This window comes from Ixodes scapularis, unplaced genomic scaffold, assembly GCF_016920785.2.
Source record: "Ixodes scapularis isolate PalLabHiFi unplaced genomic scaffold, ASM1692078v2 PGA_scaffold3__209_contigs__length_174095766, whole genome shotgun sequence".
Classification (NCBI taxonomy): Eukaryota; Metazoa; Arthropoda; class Arachnida; order Ixodida; family Ixodidae; genus Ixodes; species Ixodes scapularis.
In genome coordinates this window covers 78,200,413-78,219,621 of record NW_024609868.1, presented here as the reverse complement: position 1 = coordinate 78,219,621, position 19,209 = coordinate 78,200,413, and the positions used below count along the sequence as shown (strand labels likewise).

General features: G+C 45.4%; 1 protein-coding gene across 1 annotated transcript; it reads left to right on the top strand.

The window, feature by feature from the left end:
• Positions 1 to 4,688: 4,688 nt before the first annotated feature.
• Positions 4,689 to 9,195, top strand: LOC121046570. Its single transcript, XM_042292782.1, has 3 exons — positions 4,689 to 4,703; positions 5,363 to 5,513; positions 8,963 to 9,195. The coding sequence occupies exons 1-3, from the start codon at positions 4,689 to 4,691 to the stop codon at positions 9,193 to 9,195; spliced, it is 399 nt and encodes a 132-aa protein (XP_042148716.1).
• The last annotated feature ends 10,014 nt before the right edge of the window (positions 9,196 to 19,209 follow it).

Here is a 19,209-nt window from a genome sequence, read left to right as displayed (position 1 = left end):
CAAATGTCCGATCAGTCCATGCCATAAGTAATACTAATAATAATAATGAATAATAATAATAATAAATTTATTTACGCAATATGTATTCAGGACGGCACTAGGCAGGTTTGTCGAAGCCAGCAGGGGCTTGTAGGACTGAGCCTAAGTAGCAGCGGTAAATAAGGAAGTTTCGGAAAATAATAAAATCAAGCAGAAAAACACCACGTGGTTTCGAGTTGTGAAAACTACACAAAAATGTCAGCCAGAAAGTTATTGTCAAAGTCAAGGAAAAAAATATACAGTACAAATATAAGCTATTTTTCTAGTAGAAGGGAAAAAGAGGTTTATATGGCAAAGTGACAGTCGTATAGTACAAGAACTTGATGATAGAAGGAGTCATACACATGCACACACACGCACATACGCGCACGCACAAGTACACAGACATTACTGCATTACACTACACAAATAATGTTGACTCGAAGAAAGATTCATGTAAGGAAGCAACACCAATTATGACGAAACAAGAAAATTATATATTTAAGGCCTCTTCATCGATGAAAAGTGTGCGGAATGCCTTTCCGAGTTTCTTTTTGGAAGTAATCTTTGAAAGGCTTGGTGGCAATAGGTTAAAAATTTGAGGGACGTAGTACGAACGCGCATTTTTGCCGTAGCGGGTATAACGTATCGGAGTGAGGAATCTTGAAGCTTTTCGCAAGTTTCATGAGATGGGGCGTGGAGACTTAAAATCGTCATTCCAGATGTAAATGAGCACAACTGTCTTCAGAAATAAGGGGCTGAAAAATTGGCATTGATGGAGTTTGAAAAACATCTAAATCCGAAGAACCTCGGTTGTACCCCACGCTTCTCAGTATTCCCTTCAATACACTGTTGATTTTCTTTCGCCATAGTTTGGATCACTTACCAAAAATAGTTATGCCATACCGCAAACGGGAGTAGGTTAATGCATTTAAGCAATGCGCTTGCGTAGAACGAAAGTCATGAATGCTTTGGTATTATAAAGCATTCATTATAAAGCATTATATATTTGGTATGATAAAGCATTCATTATAAAGCAGTATCAAGCAAAATAATAATAATATTAATAACATTAATAATAATAATAATAATAATAATAATAATAATAATAATAATAATAATAATAATAATTCAAATTATAATTTTAACAAAATAGATTATTTTTGCCATCTCGACAGCTGAAACTGCCAACATCTCATTGCAAAAGGTCGGACTGGTTCGGTTCATTTATTCTTCCCTTTCAATAAGTACAACGCAGTGCCAACCAGGCAAGTACAACCAGGCAAGTATATGCGGCAAAATACTGGTAATAAAGCGAACCTATAGACAAAAAACTTTCAGCCTTTCCACTCTGGTGAAGAAGGAAGACCAGCGAAGCTGTACTATATGTGGTGGGAATGAAGTAAAGGCCGTCCGCAAGTCGGCAAGCCAGAGTGGAAAGGCTGGAAATGTTGCCGGCCATCTATGAGCGACGGCAGAAACTAGTTGTCTGGTTGCCGAGGATGGTAAGTTGCCGCGATCTATGAGCGACGGCGGCAAGCAGACAACCGGCAAACACAACACTCTGGACAGCTACCGCCATCTATGAGCGACGGCAGCATCCAGAGTGCTGTGTCGACATTTGTTTGGTACCGGATACGATCCTTGGGAACCTAGCCCCTCCGCTGTCAAAGAGACGAGCATACACCAGCGCACCGATAGGTACATACGCCCACGCGGACAAACGCTGTGAAAGCCACGCTCCTCCCCTTCCTTAGGAGGTGGGTAGGGAAATCACTGGGCAATTCGACAGCCTTGCCATGTTCAGGGAATGTTCTGTCCAGGTATCGGCTGGTGCGACCACTCGATGGCAAGTGGGGCAACGAACTGAATGGAACATGGAATGGCATGATTGGCATGCTTGTCCGACGGGTACGAATTGCAAAACAGTGCGAAATCGGAACGCAAATCAGCGAAAAAGGAACCTCGTACGCAGGAAGTGGACGCCGCTGCGGGCGGCGTGAGCGTGCTTCCCGAGCGCCAGAGGCACGTCCAGTTCTCGTCCAGCTACCTTCTGGATCGCACCACCTTCGTCATCCGGGCACCGTCCACGGCCAGCAGGACTGGAGTCGTCTTCAGACCCTTCTCCAAGCGCGTGAGCAAAGCAAAACCCAAAGGATGCGGCAGTCTACAGCCAGCACACTAGGTGGTGTTGCTCCGCGGCCGGCACATCCCGGCCTCGCCAGCAGAGTGAAATGAAAATTAGCACCTTTTTCAAACAGGGTGTATCCGTTACACTTCTGGGGGAGACTTCTGTTGATTCGTATTATGAAACCTTCGCCGTCGTAGACGGCGAAGGTTTCGTACGTACGGAACGTATCTCAGAACAGTGGTCTCGAGGAAGGGTGATTCTTTTTATAGAAAAATGACGGGCCTATACTTTTTGTTTTTGTTTAGGAAGAAATGCCCTCGTTCTTAGAGAAATGGCAATTAACCCATGTAACGTCACATTCGTCCGTGACGTTAAATCTGTTCGTGATGTTACATCTCTATCCGAAGCCCCTCAAGCTTAACCCATGAATCCGCCTCTGCGTCAGAAAGACTTCCTCCGCCATTTATCAGACTTTTGTGATAAACATGCATATATAATAAATATAATTCACGTAGCATTTTTTTTTGGGGGGGGGGGGAGATTTTTTATTTTGCGCCCCAATGTAACTGATGTGTTATGGCCACCACGTACATTGCACAATACAGTAGGCGAGAACATGGCAAAGGCGCGCGCTTTTTCCCATTTCACTTATATTGACTATTGCATCATATTTTTTCGGTTACGTTGAAGTACCGAATGACTTCATGACGCTGTTGTTTTGATGGCAGAAATTCAGTACTAAAACAAAAATAGAAAAGAAAGAGAAAGAACGTCGATCGATGGTTCGTGTTGTGCATGTCGCGCTGCGTGTGTTTGGTACAGTTTAAAACTGGATAACACATTACTCGCTAGTTAATTATATAACCTAATAATCGAAAAAAAGAAAGAAAACTGATTGGGTTTTACGTTGGCGGCAGGATCGCCGACCGCCATGGTTGGCCAGCGCCATCAAGCGCGGCGCCGACCAATCGCGGCGGTCGGCCGTCATGCCAACCTTCTCGCCGAGTGTCCACCTTGGGACCATTTGTCTGTTAGTTTTCCATTCTTAATTTCTTACCTATGCGTTTTCTGTTTTCTACATAGTGGATGCTAGAACCTTAATTATCTCTACTACTGCGTGCTCCGAAAATGTTTGTAACGTGAAACGTTCCCCGGCTCCGGATCTCGTGAAGCCGTGGCCTGTGACGTCACATAACTTCAGTTTCCCCGATAGATTTATCGGAAAATTTGACGTCACGTGACCTATACACAAATTCAGTTTCCCCACTAAATTTAGCGGGGAAATTGACGTCACGCGACTTGATGTCATATGCTGCTAGAAAGTTTTACGTGTGCAACACAATTGCCCACACAATGTGCCATAAATTTTCTTCTTTTAATCACAGAATGATTTATTGGTTTGATCCGCGTTACAGGAAGGGGCTCACTTCCCGTGATGCTCTCTTGTCACGGAAGAGCGCGTCACACGAGTGTATCGTCAGCGTCCGACGGGAGCTCTTTTCCTCCCTCATTAGGGAGTTTTAGGGAACCGTTTCTGCACACCCAATAGTTAGCTTTCGTAGATCGATTTCGCCGTCCCGCAGTGTCCTCCGCAACCCGCTACGATACCCGGAACTCCAGTCAAGACCATCGGCGCGCAGACGCAGTAGCGGCTTCTTCGTTGCGGAGGGCATAGCGGAGGGGGAAACGCGGTCTACGAAAACTCCCTAATACGGTACCATGGGCACTTCGGTACGAACTGCGCATCTGCGAGACTTCTGCGGTAGCTCATGCGCAGCTCGTATACCGGAGGGCCCATCGTATCCGTATTGGACGTGCAAAAACGGTTCCCTAAAACTCTCTGTTGAACACGAGCCCCAGCCTAACGCTGATGCAGCACTCGTGTCCGATATCTACCTACCATAGCCTCCTCTATACTCACGAAGCCTGGCAGCTCGACGACGGAGCCGTATACGGTGCCCGGTCACAGACTTGGAGCGCGAGGATCTGGTAGCACAGAGCATTTCTCGGGGAGCCTGTAGTCAGCGAACATCTTTTGCAACGGCGAGGACCCGTAACATGGTTTTCAAGCCCGACGAGGAAAGAAGCGGTAGCCCGAGGAACGCGAGCAGCACGAGCGGACATTCCATCGCTCGGGAGGAGTGTGTTTCGACTTCTCGCTGTAGCGGGGCGCCCGTTACATACCTCTCCTCTCATCCGTTGTCTGCCGCTCTACCTTTTCACTGTCGGCGGCCGTGTCTCGTGGCGATCTGCCAGGCTTTGTCAGTATAGAGGAGGCTATGGCTGTACATACCAAAAGCCAGCGAGGCCGCCATTTTTTTTTTTTTTTAATATCACACGAATTTTTTAACAGTTGTTTCCTTGGGTGCGTGTCAATGTACGGTCAAGGAATCGACGGTTATTCATTGACTTCACTATAGTTCGGTGCTTTCTAAGGTGCGGGATGTGCATGAGTCTGGTTGGAATAATTTTATTAAAATTGACCTGCATCAGGTATCTTTCTCATTAGCTCCAGAATTTCAGGATGAAAGTGGGCTAGATGGGAGAAGTGCGTGTGAGTAATGTGTGTCGCAAACAGGAGGAGGTCAAACCCCTTGGAAATAGCTACGTCACGTATGTGTTGCATAGTGCTCTCAGATTTAGATGTGGTGGTACAAGGTTTTAATACATATATGGCACACATTTTGATGTACTCATTCAATTAAACCATGTTCAGCTATCACTCGAGAAAACAAGAGGGCGCCGCCTTTGTAAATACATTCAGAGAGAATTACATTTTCCGTGCAGTGTATCAAAGGCTCAGTTATCGAAACATTTACACTTAATCTGTGACTCGGGATTAAAAACAGCGCAAAAGACGAAGGACCAGACGAAGAAGTAGCATGGACACAACGCTGCGTTGCTTCTTCGTCTGGTCCTTCGTCATTTGCGCTGTTTTTAATCCCGAGTCATGTAGTACCAATTCGCACGAGCCTCAACTTTAGTAATCTGTGAGGTTTAAAACTGGGAGATAAGGTATATAAATAAAAAGTGATTTCAATGGAATAAATGGAAATTTTATTGTTAAAAATAATTTCTTCCACACTGAGATGAGACGATTGTAAAATATTTTTAATATTGAGGTAAAGCTGATAACAATTTAACTTTTCAGCCTGGCAGCTGAGATGACGTGCTTCCACCCGATTCTCACAAAACATCGCCGTATTATTTCAGGTATGGGTGGGTTTGCTTCTGGCCATGAGCATCTCTTCACTTCTATTGGTCCTAAGGAACTTGTTGGAAGCGAAGTTAGCACCAAGGATCCAGCCAACCGAAAGCTATCTTGTCACCATGGTTCAGATATTCCGAATCCTCATGGGACAAGGTGAGTACAAAACACACGGGCAATGCAGTTGGATTTAGACGTGTATAGCGCCACCTTGTGCTGAATTTTCGAAACTCTGGTACGGCCTGCCGCCGCACTTTGGACCTAAGGTCCCTCTATCGCACCCGATCTCGAGCTTGAACGCCCGAGTGCCCTGCCGAGGTGTTGTTCAGTGTTCTGGTTGTTATACTCCGTTCACTCCCAAATTGTCAGTGCGGTGGAAGCACGGGTTCGTTGGACGAATTTCACGTCAACCCTTCGCCACGTGGTCACACTCCCGCCCATACCGACGGCGAGAGCGGGTCAATTGCGATAAAAGACCAGTGTTGGGTAAAGTACATCTAAAAGGTACTTCAAGTAAAGTACAAAGTAAATAAGACGTGGCGTACTTCAAGTAAAGTATCAAGTACACTGGGTGCAATGTACTTGATGTCAAGTACTATAAATACAATGTACTTTTAAAGTAAAGTACAAGTATTTTAACATAATCATTCATGATGCCCTTTAATTCCCTTCAACAGCGATTTTTTAGATGGTATGCATTGCCCAGGGGCAGACTTGTACCGTACGCATTACAAGTAATCAAATTACTTGTAATCGATTACTTTTTGGAGTAATTTTGTAATCAGTTGATTACTTTTATTAGGCAGTAATCACAAGAGTAATCTGATTACTTTTTGAAGTAATAAAATTACTTGTAACCATTACATTTGTCCACGGGACCCCCCCCCCCCGGGCACACGCCTTTTTTTATGAAATGACAAAAATAAAATTTGCTTTTTTTTTTCGGACGGAAAAAAGAAAGATTTTTGCGGAGCTGTAGGAAGCGAGGTCAATCTCTTTCTATGTACAGTTTCTGTGGAAGTCCCTTTTCCTTTTTTTCTTTTTTTCGACCTGGGACTGGGAGTGGGAAGCCTTAGGGAAGCCACAGTGCGTGACAAAAGCCATTCAGGGCGAAGTTTGAGGAAGCAGAATGTAGCTTTGTGAGTCCTTCGTTAAAACTAGCCCCCTCACGCACACACACACAGAAATAAAAAATAAAAAAAGATCCTTCTTAGGGCACCTACTCGCAGCCCGTAGCAGAACCAGAACCGAAGAATGCCTAAAGCGGATGCGAAATATTGCAAAGGCAGTTGAAATATTTCCCCATTTCCCCTACGTGGTCTTTGTGACAAGCAATGTTTCGAGTTGAGAAGTGGTCGGGGCGATCTCTTCCGCTAATGGATACTACACATGATCCGTTTCAAATCCTGGAGCTGCTGCTCTTTTGTATAACATGCGATCTCATCCAGATGTGAATAATAAAATGAGCGACGCAAACTTTGAGCGACAACCCTTGCTCAAGCTTAACAAGATCTAGAACCCCCTCCGCTCTCGCCGCCCCACCCCCCCCCCCCCCCCCCCCCCCCGCCCCCCACACACGCACACTGGCGAACGCCCAAATCATTAAACGTCTTTAAACGAATTCTATGCTTGTGTCCGCATAGTGAAAGTGTAACGACCACGAAGAGGGAGCCAGTTTTACTTCTTCAATACTTGTGCAAATGTGAAATATAGGTTGGAAGTAGTTCATTGTTATGAGCGCTAAAGATGTGTCTTCACACAATAAAGTAATCGGAGAAGTAACGATTACTTCTTTAAGTAATGTCCAATTACTTTTGCCGTCGAGTAATCAAGTAATCTAATCGAATACTTTTTAGCCAAGAGTAATAGTAATTGTAATCGATTACTTTTTTTTTAGTAACGTGTACAAGACTGCCCAGGGGTAATCAGGACTGCATGACCTATTTTCAAAAACAGCGGTAAATATTTGATAAAGTAGACACAGTAGTTTTAATGCGAAAGCACTAACTGTCTCATGGAGCGAGCCGACGTCATCAGCTTTGAGACCATGCAAAACGGCACCTTCATGAAACCACGCGCAAAGCTACCCAACGGCACCTTTTACACTACGGCCCGATTGGCTCGCGCGAGTCGACGACGCTCCCGTTGCCCGCTGCGCGTCAGTTTGTGTGGTGTCATCCTGACTGCGTTATCACACTGTTGCGTTATCACTGATCACTGCGTTCGCTCGCCTCTTGTCGGTTGTAGGGCGCGTGGCAATATATACGGCGCATGGGATAAACCAAGGGGTTCGTTCTGCTGGGAACTACGTTGCTGTCTGTTCCAAGGCACACGCCAGTCTGAGCAATCGCTCATCCGATGACGCTGCGTGTCCGCGAGGCAGCGGCTCCACCGTTCCACGCCCAAGGTCAGAGCGTTGCATGCGCCGCAGATTAAAGAAGGGAGCAAAGAGCGCCGTGCGTGATTTCGCTTTTCAACTCATAAGGTGCTGAGGTTTACCTCGAGCCTTTTTTTCGGGAATTGAGCCAAATTCCTGAAAATCACTGTATAGTGGTTTTCTTGCACTGGATTGTTGCAAAGGGGGTTAAATGTACTAGGAGACAGCATGACGTCAGCCCTGTATCTCCCGCAAGCAATCCTCTCATAGAGGAATGTCCTCTCTTTAATAAAAAAAAAAAATAAAATAAATGTGCAAGCGAGCTGGTGATAATTAATCACAATTTCACACCTGAGGTTGGAGTTTGAAAAAATTAAGGAACTTTCAAGTCGAAGGAAAAGACAAAAGAGAATGTGTCAAAACATTAGGTCTCCTCCGCTGTCTTTTTCTTCGACTTCAGTTTGATTTTCCTGCACCACAGTTTCAGGTGCTACATTATGGTTAATTTCCTCTCTTAATATTTGAAACCTCCTCCCTTGCGTTCACCGACCGAGAAGTAGCTCGAGTTAAAAAAATCCACGGGAAAGCCGCCCCCAGAACTAACGGAGCGATGCGTCGTGTGCTCAGGTTACTGGTGTGAGTAGAGTATCCCTCCCAGTATTTCTCCGGAGTTAACGGATCATTTAGTGATGCAAACGAAACAAAACCAAATTTGGGGTATGTACTTTGAAGTCGGGAATTGTACTTTCCTCGGAAAGTACCAGAAAAAAATACTTTAAGTAAAGTAGAAGTACATACTAAGAGAATGTACTTCAAGTAAAGTACAAGTTTCCTAAACCTACTTGAAGTAGTACTTTATATACAAGACTTCCCAACACTGTAAAAGACAAGCGGTTAATTGGTCGGGCGAGGGCATAGCTCCCACCGCACTGTCAGCTTAGGGGTGAACGAAGTATATCAATGTCAAATAGGCTCCCATTCACAAGCTGTGGAGAAATTGTACATTTTTTATACGATTACCTACATCGTATGCTAATTACTAGGCCATTATTATAGGGGGCAGCCAATACAAAAAATAAGACAACATACAAAGTACGTACACACGTACATACGTAAGTACACAACCAATCGCTGCAGCATACTGAAACGCAAAACCAAAATGACGTCTTCAAATTCCCCGACCTTTCCAGTTTATGTCGAAAGTGTAACCCCCCCATGGATTCTGCAGGCATCCGGATACCTCGGACCTGGAGACGTCGCCTGCTGCCGGGTGTCTGGATACTGTTCGGCCAGACACTCTCCCTGGGCTACAGCGGCACCCTCATATCCTACATGGCCCATCCGGGCCTCGAAGAGGCTGTGGACACCGTGGCCAAGCTTGCCCAAGCCATCCGGAAGGGAACCTTCACATGCGGAACAATCAGGGACGCTGCTGAACACTCCATGCTCCGGGTGCGTTGAATACAATTCAATCTTGCGCTTGTCTTAAAAAACAAAAACCGACAGCGGGCTCTTGTCTTCAAACAGCGCAAAAATACAACCAGCAACTAAATTAGCCGTGACCTTGCGCTTTTAGTCCGTGAATCTATGTTTGCGTGTCTTCTAGCCTTTCACTTCGCTCTGACTATACTATTCGTGTGGCAAAGCAGAGCACAACCAAAAACTCTGCGGGGAGATGTGGTCCCGTGTTTGGGGTAAAAAATAAAATCACAGTCTGTGTATTTTATTTCGTACCCGGAACACGTGACTATATCTCCCAGGAGGTATTGGCCCTATGCCGATATCCGTGAGAAAAGTGAATAGGTTGTGTGGGATGAGTGGTTCATCACCTAGCAGAAAGATGTGCTATTTGTAAAGTCTTAAGAACTGTTAGCAAATGTATTGGTCGTACGCAGGGCATTATATTAGGGTCCGTGTAATACTGAAAGCCGCGTTACAGTATTCACATTTTGGAGCTTTCTTTGTTTTGGGGTAGCAATAGCAAAAAGGCATCCGTTCACCCTAGACTTGCGCGAGATTTTCAAATTCAGCATTTGAAAATAAATTTTGTTTTTGTCGCAGTTAAATTGTTTCTACAGTGTCGAACCGACATTTTTGTCGGTTCGGTTCGGGTTCATGGCTTTCGATTTAGTTCCGGTTTAGTTCTATGGAGCCGAAATAATGATTGAAAACGGGTCGAACCGCTAAATTGGGAATATATTTTCGGCGTTGTTGCAATAGGTGCTATTTCCGCTGTAATACAAGTAACTATACACCAACTCAACTCTGTGACGTCACGGCGCGGTGGTGGCGCGTCGGGCGCACTTCCGGTCTGGGGCTGTGGGCAGAAGTCCCCATGCCAGACGTGTATTCCAGCGTCAAAACGCCGCGACTGGGGCCGTACCAAAAGTGTACCAAAACCAACTTGTTATGCCTAATTGACTTGGTCCGATTCTGCTTGCGATTTTCGGTATCGACCTCGACCATATCTCAGCTACGGTTCACGCTTTTGCAGCCCGAGAGACGTCGCGACTGAAAATTGCGAGCGAAATCTCATCATGCGAATCAGGTTTTAGCGTACATACTGCGGCGTCCACGCGAAATCTCATAATGCGAATCAGGTTTTAGCGTACATACTGCGGCGTCCACGCGGAATGAATCGCCACATGCCCATTATTCATGCGAAGTTTTGCTATGCAACGAGCCTCGGTAATTTCGCTGACACCGCTCACGTAGTCAGACATCACCAGGAAGACGTAGAATCAACAATTCGAACGCGAAAAAGGGCAGGGTGAAGGCGGGAACACATTTGCGAAAAAACAAACCGAAAATCGGAGAGAAATCGGAGGCTGCGAAAATCGTAGCTTGCGATTTTCGGAAGACGAGCCACATGAGGTGGAATGCGCGGCGCGGAGATCGCAATGCACTGCGGTTTTCGTGCTCCGACTTCAGGAGGCTGTGCGGTAGTCTGGCGAACTGGCGTCCCATATTTCGCGCCTCTTAAAAACTTCAGCTATTAAAACCTCGTTGAATGCCACGCGAGCCTTTGTACCACCATCCTTTGATAAAGACAGAAGGGGTTTTCTACGAAGGTTGAGACGGGAACGCAGGGATGGCATACGATGCTGCCTGCGCTGCTTCCGAAGCTGCGCAGGGGGGTAAAGGTGGGTGAGGAGGAGTGGCAAATCCCGTGCGCCGACATCCTGGGTCCCGAGTGAACGATCGCAAAAGAGAGCGACAGAACACGAGAGAAAGAAAGCAACGTTGCCATGGTAAACACGGAGAGTGAAAACTCTCAGCAATATAAACAGTGATAATTTAACGTTGTAAACTAAATTCTGAGCTATTCTAACGCTTATAAAAAGCAATAAAGTCATTACGCTGCATTAACTTCCCTTCTGTCGAAATCTCGGAAATCTGGTGGTTGCGCAGTTTCGTATTCCTCAACCGCGCCCAGCCGCGCCCCACCAGCGAAGCCGGGTATATGGTTTAGTTTAGCGTTAACGCGAGGCCGTACATCTGCGCGCTATGCAAAAAGAAGCCTTCGAAAAGAACGCGAGTATCTTTCCAAGTTCGTGGATTGTTGAAGTTCACGAAACTGCTCTGATGATGTAACCGTGTTTGGGACCCAGAGGGTCTGCCTGCATGGTCCGCCGCTTGCGGCAGCCAGAATGTATGGGAAAATGGCGGACCTTTTCCTCTAGATTTAGTATATGATCTCTATGAAGCTGCGTGAGCCGCCATGTTGCGAGCCGATCGTATCTTTTCGTTCCGTCCTGTTCCGGGCTTTCGCTCACCGAGCTCCTCCGCCCCGAATTCGGAGGCGCCGTGCGAAAATATCTGGCGCTGCAGATATTTCGAACCGCTCCCGATTTTCGGAAAAGGGGAGGAGCTTAGCTGCCGCGCGATTTTCGTGTGCGGTTTTCGCACAAAATCCGGCTTTTTTTCGCAAATGTGTTCCCGGCTTCACACCGACGCCGACAAAATCGCTTTTCAATGGTTTGTTTTTGGGCGACGGCGAGCTTCTTGCCCACACCCCCACCGCGCATGCGCGGCGCCGGTGGCTTCCGCTATGGGCGCTCCGATTTGTTTGTAAATATGAGTTGGTGTATACAGTTATTTTAGAGCGCAGTTCTTAAACGCCCGTTTCCGGCTTCGTAACCACGCGGTGCATTATGGTACGCGTGACGTCAGTGTTGACGATGATGATGCCGTCGTCAGCGACGTCACTAGCGGCAAAAATTCCCCGCTAAATCTAGCGGAAAAAAATTTCCTCGCTCAGCGGAAACAAATTGCCCGCTAAATTTGGCAGAAAACGTTTTCCTGCTAAATTTAGCAGAAAAATTTTACCCGCTAAATCTAGCGGAAGAAATCTGCCCGCTAAGTCTAGCAAAACAAATAGCCTCGCTAAATTGCCGCCAAATTTACACGCGATGCTCACAACAAAGATGTGCATTTTCTGCGACTTGCGTCAAGCACACGTCGATCCACACCCATGTTAGTAGTGGGAGACTTTCCACCTTCTACTCTCAGTACCCCTCCCTCCTCCTCCCCAAAAGCTGCGCTCTAATTCGGCGTTACAGGGGATTGTAAACGTCTTTAACTTTTTTTTTTATCGTTCGTATACAATCCATTTTTATTTTCAAAAACCAAAAATAATAAATTGCGTTATTTATTTCAACGCAATATAAAAAAAAAAGTTTAGATGAACATACAAAACGTTGTGTTCACACGACTCACATCAATTTCTTTACATCAGTCACATATATTTGTCACGAATCGAAAGATTGTCACAAAGTATGGTAGGTCGCCTAGAAAACCGGTGATTTGTACAACTTTTCGTCGCAGTATTAAAAGTTGAAATCGTTGTTGTACTCTTGCATTAAGGGATAATTTAAGCTGCGTAAAATCATGGAATGGGCACCTGGTCGCCATATATACCGTGAAATATAGTTAGGGTTCCGCGTTTTCGGTTTTTATTTTTTCAAAAATCGGTGTACTTTTTTCGGTGTTTATTTTAAAATTCAATTTTTGTTTGTGTGTGTATATTTATTCCCAAAAAAGGTTTACCGTTTTTTTTGTAGCGTGAGCTGCACTGGCCGAGGTTGAGCAGTTTCACGTGGCTCGCATAATGAGCCGTGCTCCCTGCTGCGCTCCGGCTCTCGGCGCCGTATGCTCGTTCGTTGGCGGCGTTCGTTGCGCCATCTCTTATCTCCCGTGCGAAACGGCGCCGTGTTGTTTGAAGACCGGTGGCGTCGCTGCGTTTCCATAAGAGCTAAGCCTTTTTCTTTCTTTACTTTTTCCTCAGGTACGTTCGCTCTTCGCAAATTTTACAAAAAAGAAATGCACCATCTGTGGGCAACGCTGCACAAAGTCGTAGCGCGATAGGTTAAGAAACTTGCGGTCGATTTAAAGAGCCTGGCCTCTCCTTGAATCACCCTGTATATGATGATGACGCATCTGAGCTAAAAATATTTAAAAATATCACGATAGTTTTAGAACAAGCCATTTCAGTCTACACAAAAACAGCGACAATCAACTGCAGGTGAAGAATCATGCAAAAAGGAGTGACCAAAATTGGTAATTCTAACCTATAGAACCTTCGTATACATATCTAATCTGGCCTAAAATAGCGCTTACCCAAGTGAACATTTTTTTATACAGGATAAACTGGCACAGCCTGGCTGTTGAAGTTTGCTCTTGACAAGATGCCTATCAATTGTGGAGCTTTTTGTGGAGCATACAAAAGCTCCACAAAATCCCACAATTTCTCATACATTGCAATTCTGTATATGAAGATTTGTTAAATAGATATACAACTTCAATTTGTTTTTATTTTCAAACATTAATTTTGTCATATCAACACAAAAAGAAAAATATCATTAGAATGACCCGTTTTGAACTGGTTACCGTTCTTTTTTTTTTCCGGTCCAGTTCCGGTTGTAAGATGGAGGCAAAGATTTTGGTTCGGTTCAGCTCCGGTTCGGCTAAAAATAATGGTCTACCTTTTTTGCGGTTTCCACGTCCCTCGGGGTTCGGGCAAGCCAGCGGGCACGGAGAGAGTAACTAAATATCAGTGAGTCATTAATCGGACGACGCAGAAACCTCTTCAGCCTACGGGGGCGCCCCGTGGTGTCGAACGCGCGCGGCATGTGACGTAATCGTGACGTTGTTGGTCCTGGTCAGCCGAGGAGAGAGCTGTCCCTTTCCCGGGTAGCTCCCTCTTCTCGGCCTCATCTCCTTTCCCCGACTTCCCCTCCCTCCCCCATGTCCTCATTCACCACGGTCTGCGGGTGCGGGAAAAGGGGGGACAGAGGACCAAGGACGTCATGAAGGAGGTTATTTTTTGCTTGTTTTCGTAATTTTAATATGCCTATAACTAGAGCCTATAACTAAAGCGGATTTTGAGAAAAGGAAATGTTCACTAGATTACTACGTTCAGTGCGCCCAAGCTCAATGCAAACTAAAAAAAAAAAAAAAGGTTGGTGCAGGTTTTTTTTTATTTTTTATTTTTTTTTTAAGTTTTAAGGGTGATGTTTAGGGACCATTTACAGTTGCCTGGGACAATAAAACAACCTTTTTGGGTTGCCATTAACCTTCTGATCCACCAGGAAGTCAGAAATTGACACTGAGGGCAGAAATGAATATTCCTGTCAATAATGCCACGGAAAGTAGAATGTATGGATATGCTAATCTTTCAATGGTATGTTTGCGCAACTTGCAAAGAACGAGAACTCCACGATCGCCCGGCTTCTGCTGCGGTCCATGGAGTCCGACCCGCGCAACTTCGTCAGGGGCGACCTGGAAGGCTTGGAGCGGTGCAGCGCTAGCAATTACGCCTACATTGCCGGCAAGATCACCGTGGACGCGGACATCCGAGACGAACGTCGGTTCCTTTTCGCCAAGGACAGCTTCCAGATCGAAAACTACGGGATCGCGTTCCAGCTGGGGTTTCCATGCATCGAGCCAGTCAACCATAAGTAAGTAAATCGTAAAGAGCCTCTGCTGCAGAGTGACCGTCGACAAGGGGCTATCCAAGATTCTCAACCTGGGAAGGTGTATAAAATTTTTGGCAGGGGCTCCGATAAAGGGGGAGGAGGGTGCTGAGTGCGGCCCCCGGAGTGCGGGGGCCGCACTCCGGGGGCTCGACTAAAGTTACCACCACCAGCAAACAGCAAAGTCTTGATAGTTTCATTACCTCATATATGTACGAGGGAGGACCCAAAAGGAACCAGAATTTATTTTCACAAAATCGTGTATTTAATTTTATGTTAAAATTTCAGTCACCTCTAGGTACTCTTTGCCTGATGCAGTACACTTGTCGAGAACGTTCTTCCAATGGTCTAAACAGCACTTAAAGCTCGTCGACGTTGATGCTTTTCAGTGCTTTTTGTTTCGCCACAGCGGCGAAACCTTTCAGAACCTTTTTTGGTCCGGGGAATAAAAAGTCACAAGAGGCGATGTCAGGTAAATAGGGAAGGAGGGGTAAGGGGCCGGGTCACGAAGTCTTTGGTCAAAAACTGCTGAACACTGAGCATGGTGTGGGCAGGCGCATGGTCATGGTGGACGAACCAAGCTCCTGTTAGCCACAAATCGAGATGTTTCTTCCAAAAATCATGACGCAACCTTTTTAAAACTGCCAGATAGACCATTTCACCCGAAGGAACCAATTCCGGGTGCGCAATTCCCTCATGTCAAAGAAACAGATGATTATTGCTGCGCTTTCTTGGGTCGTAGGGAAGAGGCAGTTTTCCATTGGCTAAATTGTGGTTTCGTTTCGGGGTCGTAGTCATAGCAGCAAGATTCATGTAAATATAAAAGAAAAAAAAAAAAGGGGACATTTTTTAATTGGTTTTTAAAGCACGGCACGCAGCAGTGATTGCCTTTTTGTTCAGGTGCAAGCAATAGTGAGGCACCAATTTTGCTGCAACTTGTTTCATTAGCAAATCCTCCAATAAATTCGCTGACAGAAACTCCACGACACTCCAACCACCTCCACAAGTTCATCAATCGCCCGACAGCGGTTATTGAAGATGACTTGAATTTTTGCCACAGTCTCTTCAGTTCGGCTGGTTGGAGGACGTTGGGAACATTGGAAACGGAAAAATCATTCGTAAACTTGTGTTTTACTCAGGGCAGGATCCCCTGAAGCCGTCTGAAACATAACTGTTACCGCCGCATTTTTCTTCAACAGAAAGCAAAATTTCATCGCTGCACATTGTTAGTATAAACCAACCATCACGCCAGAGGCGAACACATTGAAAAAGTGTATACAGAGTCAATCCACTGAGGCCAAATGCAGTGTCTCACAGAAACGCCAACTGTAAAGCGCGAAACACATGTACGACGAAACCGTCCGATCCGACGTCCGACCGCGCAATACGACGGTCGGAGGCGAGGGTTTTCAACGCTCTCCGATGCTACGAAAACCCTCGCCTCCGACCGTCGTATTGCGCGGTCGGACGTCGGATCGGACGGTTTCGTCGTACATGTGTTTCGCGCTTTAGTGATGCTGACGTGTCCAAACGCACCTAGCGGGCAAAACTTGTTTTGCCTGCCCTCCAGAAAATAATTCCGGTTACTTTTGGGTCCAGCTCTCATACATCGTATTATGATATACTCCCTTATCATCCTCCATTTCTTCATGACAGTCTAGCCTAGGGTGACCACCTTCCTGACCGGGGGGGGGGGGGGGGGGGGGGGGAGGGGGAGGGGAGGGGGTAATAAAAGGTGGACGGTATTTTAACGCCTCATAGGTAATTCACCAACACGCACACCCCGAAATCTTGTGCTGTCCACAAGCGTATTATACACCTGCAAATGGTTTTGCGACAACTAAGCTAAAATGATTTTCACTCCGAAATCTTGTGCTGTCCACAAGCGTATTATACACCTGCAAATGCTTTTGCGATAACTAAGCTAAAATGATTTTCACTCCGAAATCTTGTGCTGTCCACAAGCGAATTATACACCTGCAAACGGTTTTGCGACAACTAAGCTAAAATGATTTTCACTCAGCGATATATTCCTTGTTTAATTGTATTTGTAAATATTGTATTAAAGGTTTCTAAGCTGAAAACATAAATATTGACAGCAACACACCCTAATGTATGAAAACGAAATAACAGTAAATTTTTTTCGGCTTATTGTTTTCTGTCGATACTTATTCTTATACTAACATGCTCCTACACAAAATTAGAACCTAATGCTGTTGCTTTTTCGACCATTGTGAGTTGTAGGCTTTTTTGCCTTGTGTGACCGTTTTCACTAAAAAAAATAAAAAAAAAAAGAATTCCACAACAACCCTTTTGCAGGACACAGTATGATTTGCAAATAATTACAATAGTTTATTTTTCAACTTTTGGCGAGCAATTTTCACTTGCAATGTTTTGCCATCAAGGCGAGAGGAGCAACGGCGTATGCGCGTCTGCCTTCTGCAAGAATGATGGTCGCTTTCCGCAGTGCTTGTATATAAAATGGCCTACTACCGAGATCCACACGTTTATCAGCGACCTCCGCGCTTCCCCGTGGCCCGTTGTTAGGAAGCGCCATAATTTGTGTAGTGGATGTTGCGACAATATAAAATGCGGGACATTTTGAAGATTTTGGTATTTCTTGCGGGACGCGGGACACGAGCGCTCATTGCAAGACAGTCCCGCGAGTCGCGGGACGGGTGGTCACCCTAGTCTAGCCCCTCTTCATATCAGATTACACATTTATTTCTTGCTGTTTCATAATTCTACATATATTTGGCAATTATTTCTTTTTATGAACCAGCTACAAAAGATAACAAAATCTGCATAGATAACGAGCACACTCATTATAAGTTGCCTCAATTTGCACTAGATTTAAAGTGGAAAATAAAATGACTCATCTTCTTGGTATGCAGGATACTTCAACTTCAGGGTGCTGGCATTATCAGTCAATGGCTGAAGCACACAATACTCCTGGCACGCGAGCGGAGTCACCACGAAGAAAAGCGGTTTTACCCGGTCAACGTCGGTCACCTACAAGGTCCACTCTTGCTGTTCTGTATTGGTCTCTCCACTTCTGCGATTGTCGGGCTCTTTGAAGTTTTCGTTGCGAGGCTCACTGTGAAGAAAACAACTTGGCCCGCTTCAAACTACAAGTTATACGTGCCGCAAGAGCACGTATGTGACAATTAAATGAGTCAACATCAATAGGAAAAAAAAGACTGGTTTATGAATCATGACCAGAAACTTGAATAAGCAAGTAAAACAAAATAAATGTCTCCAAACCGTATAAAATTGACCATCTTTTTGGCAGCCCAGCAAATGACTACCGTAATATCCCGAGTCATCGCCCACCCCCCTACCGCCTGAAATTCATTAAAAAAGTGGGGTGGGCCATGTCTCGGTGGGTGAGCACAAACACTTGAAAAAAAGCGGAAAAAACCGCCTATTCTTCTCTGCGTATCTAGCGCTGATGCACAAGAGATACATCAAACTCAAAACTCAATTTAGTTTCCTTGTTTTATAGAAAAAAATGCTCACGAAAGAATATTTTACTATAGCGAAGTCCGTTGCCTGCATACGCGCTAGGAACACCGCCGATCTGCACCCTGAAATACTGTCCATGATAAATAATTCCAATACAATATACACATTTAAACGAACACTGAAAACGTACCTTTCAGGTATAACATGATTTATTAAAGTTTCTGGCCTCATTTCTTTTGTTATATCAATGTATCTTAGTGTAATCCCACTATTAGTATTTGATTGTTTTTGTTCCTATGTTTCTGTACGTTGTGCTGCTGACTGTACAGGGGGATGGAGCCCTGTCAGGCGATTTAAATCGCCTTTTGCCCCATCCTCCTAGACACTTGTCTGAATAAAGAATATTATTATTATTATTATTATTTGTTCCGTGAAAGAATGTCACCACTACGTTCTCCTAGTTAGTAAAAAAAAAAAAGAAAGTAAAGTCTACGAGAAAATAGAAAAAACCGACCAGGCGCAACGAGCGAGCGAGCGAGCGAGCGAGCTAGCGGACCAAAGAAGCGACCAAGAGCAATGCTGGGAAAGCGGGAAAGCCGGCGGTCGCGTTGGCAAATACTTTGGCGTCGGGCCAAGTCGGGCGCCTTGTCAATCGCAAGCTCTTGCGCAACTTTCTTGTTTGGTGCGTACATACGTGCGTCCGTGCACGGCGGGCTATCAATGCACGGTTGGGACGCTCTGCAAACGTCTGTGTAGGGCGTTCCAGCAAAGCTTTATTTACGCGTTGGCTTTGCCTAAAATATTGCACAACCGCGGTCGCGACGGGCGGGAAGAAGGAGCGGGTTCGCGGTGACCTTACTTCGGCGGAGACAGACTTTAACCTAACACTCCGCGGTTACATTAACAAACTCTTATTTTGTTATCTCTATCGTTTTCTTTTTGCACGGATGCACTATCAGTTCAGGGTCGCTCACGGAGGAAATGCGTAAACAAAAAGAAGTGTCTTTCCCTCCTTCGTTTTACTTTGTCACGGACG

Excerpts from the sequence above, each read along its gene's own strand:
- LOC121046570 (XM_042292782.1), top strand. Across the intron at positions 5,514-8,962 it reads CCGAATCCTCATGGGACAAG|GCATCCGGATACCTCGGACC; the intron begins GTGAGTACAAAA and ends TGGATTCTGCAG.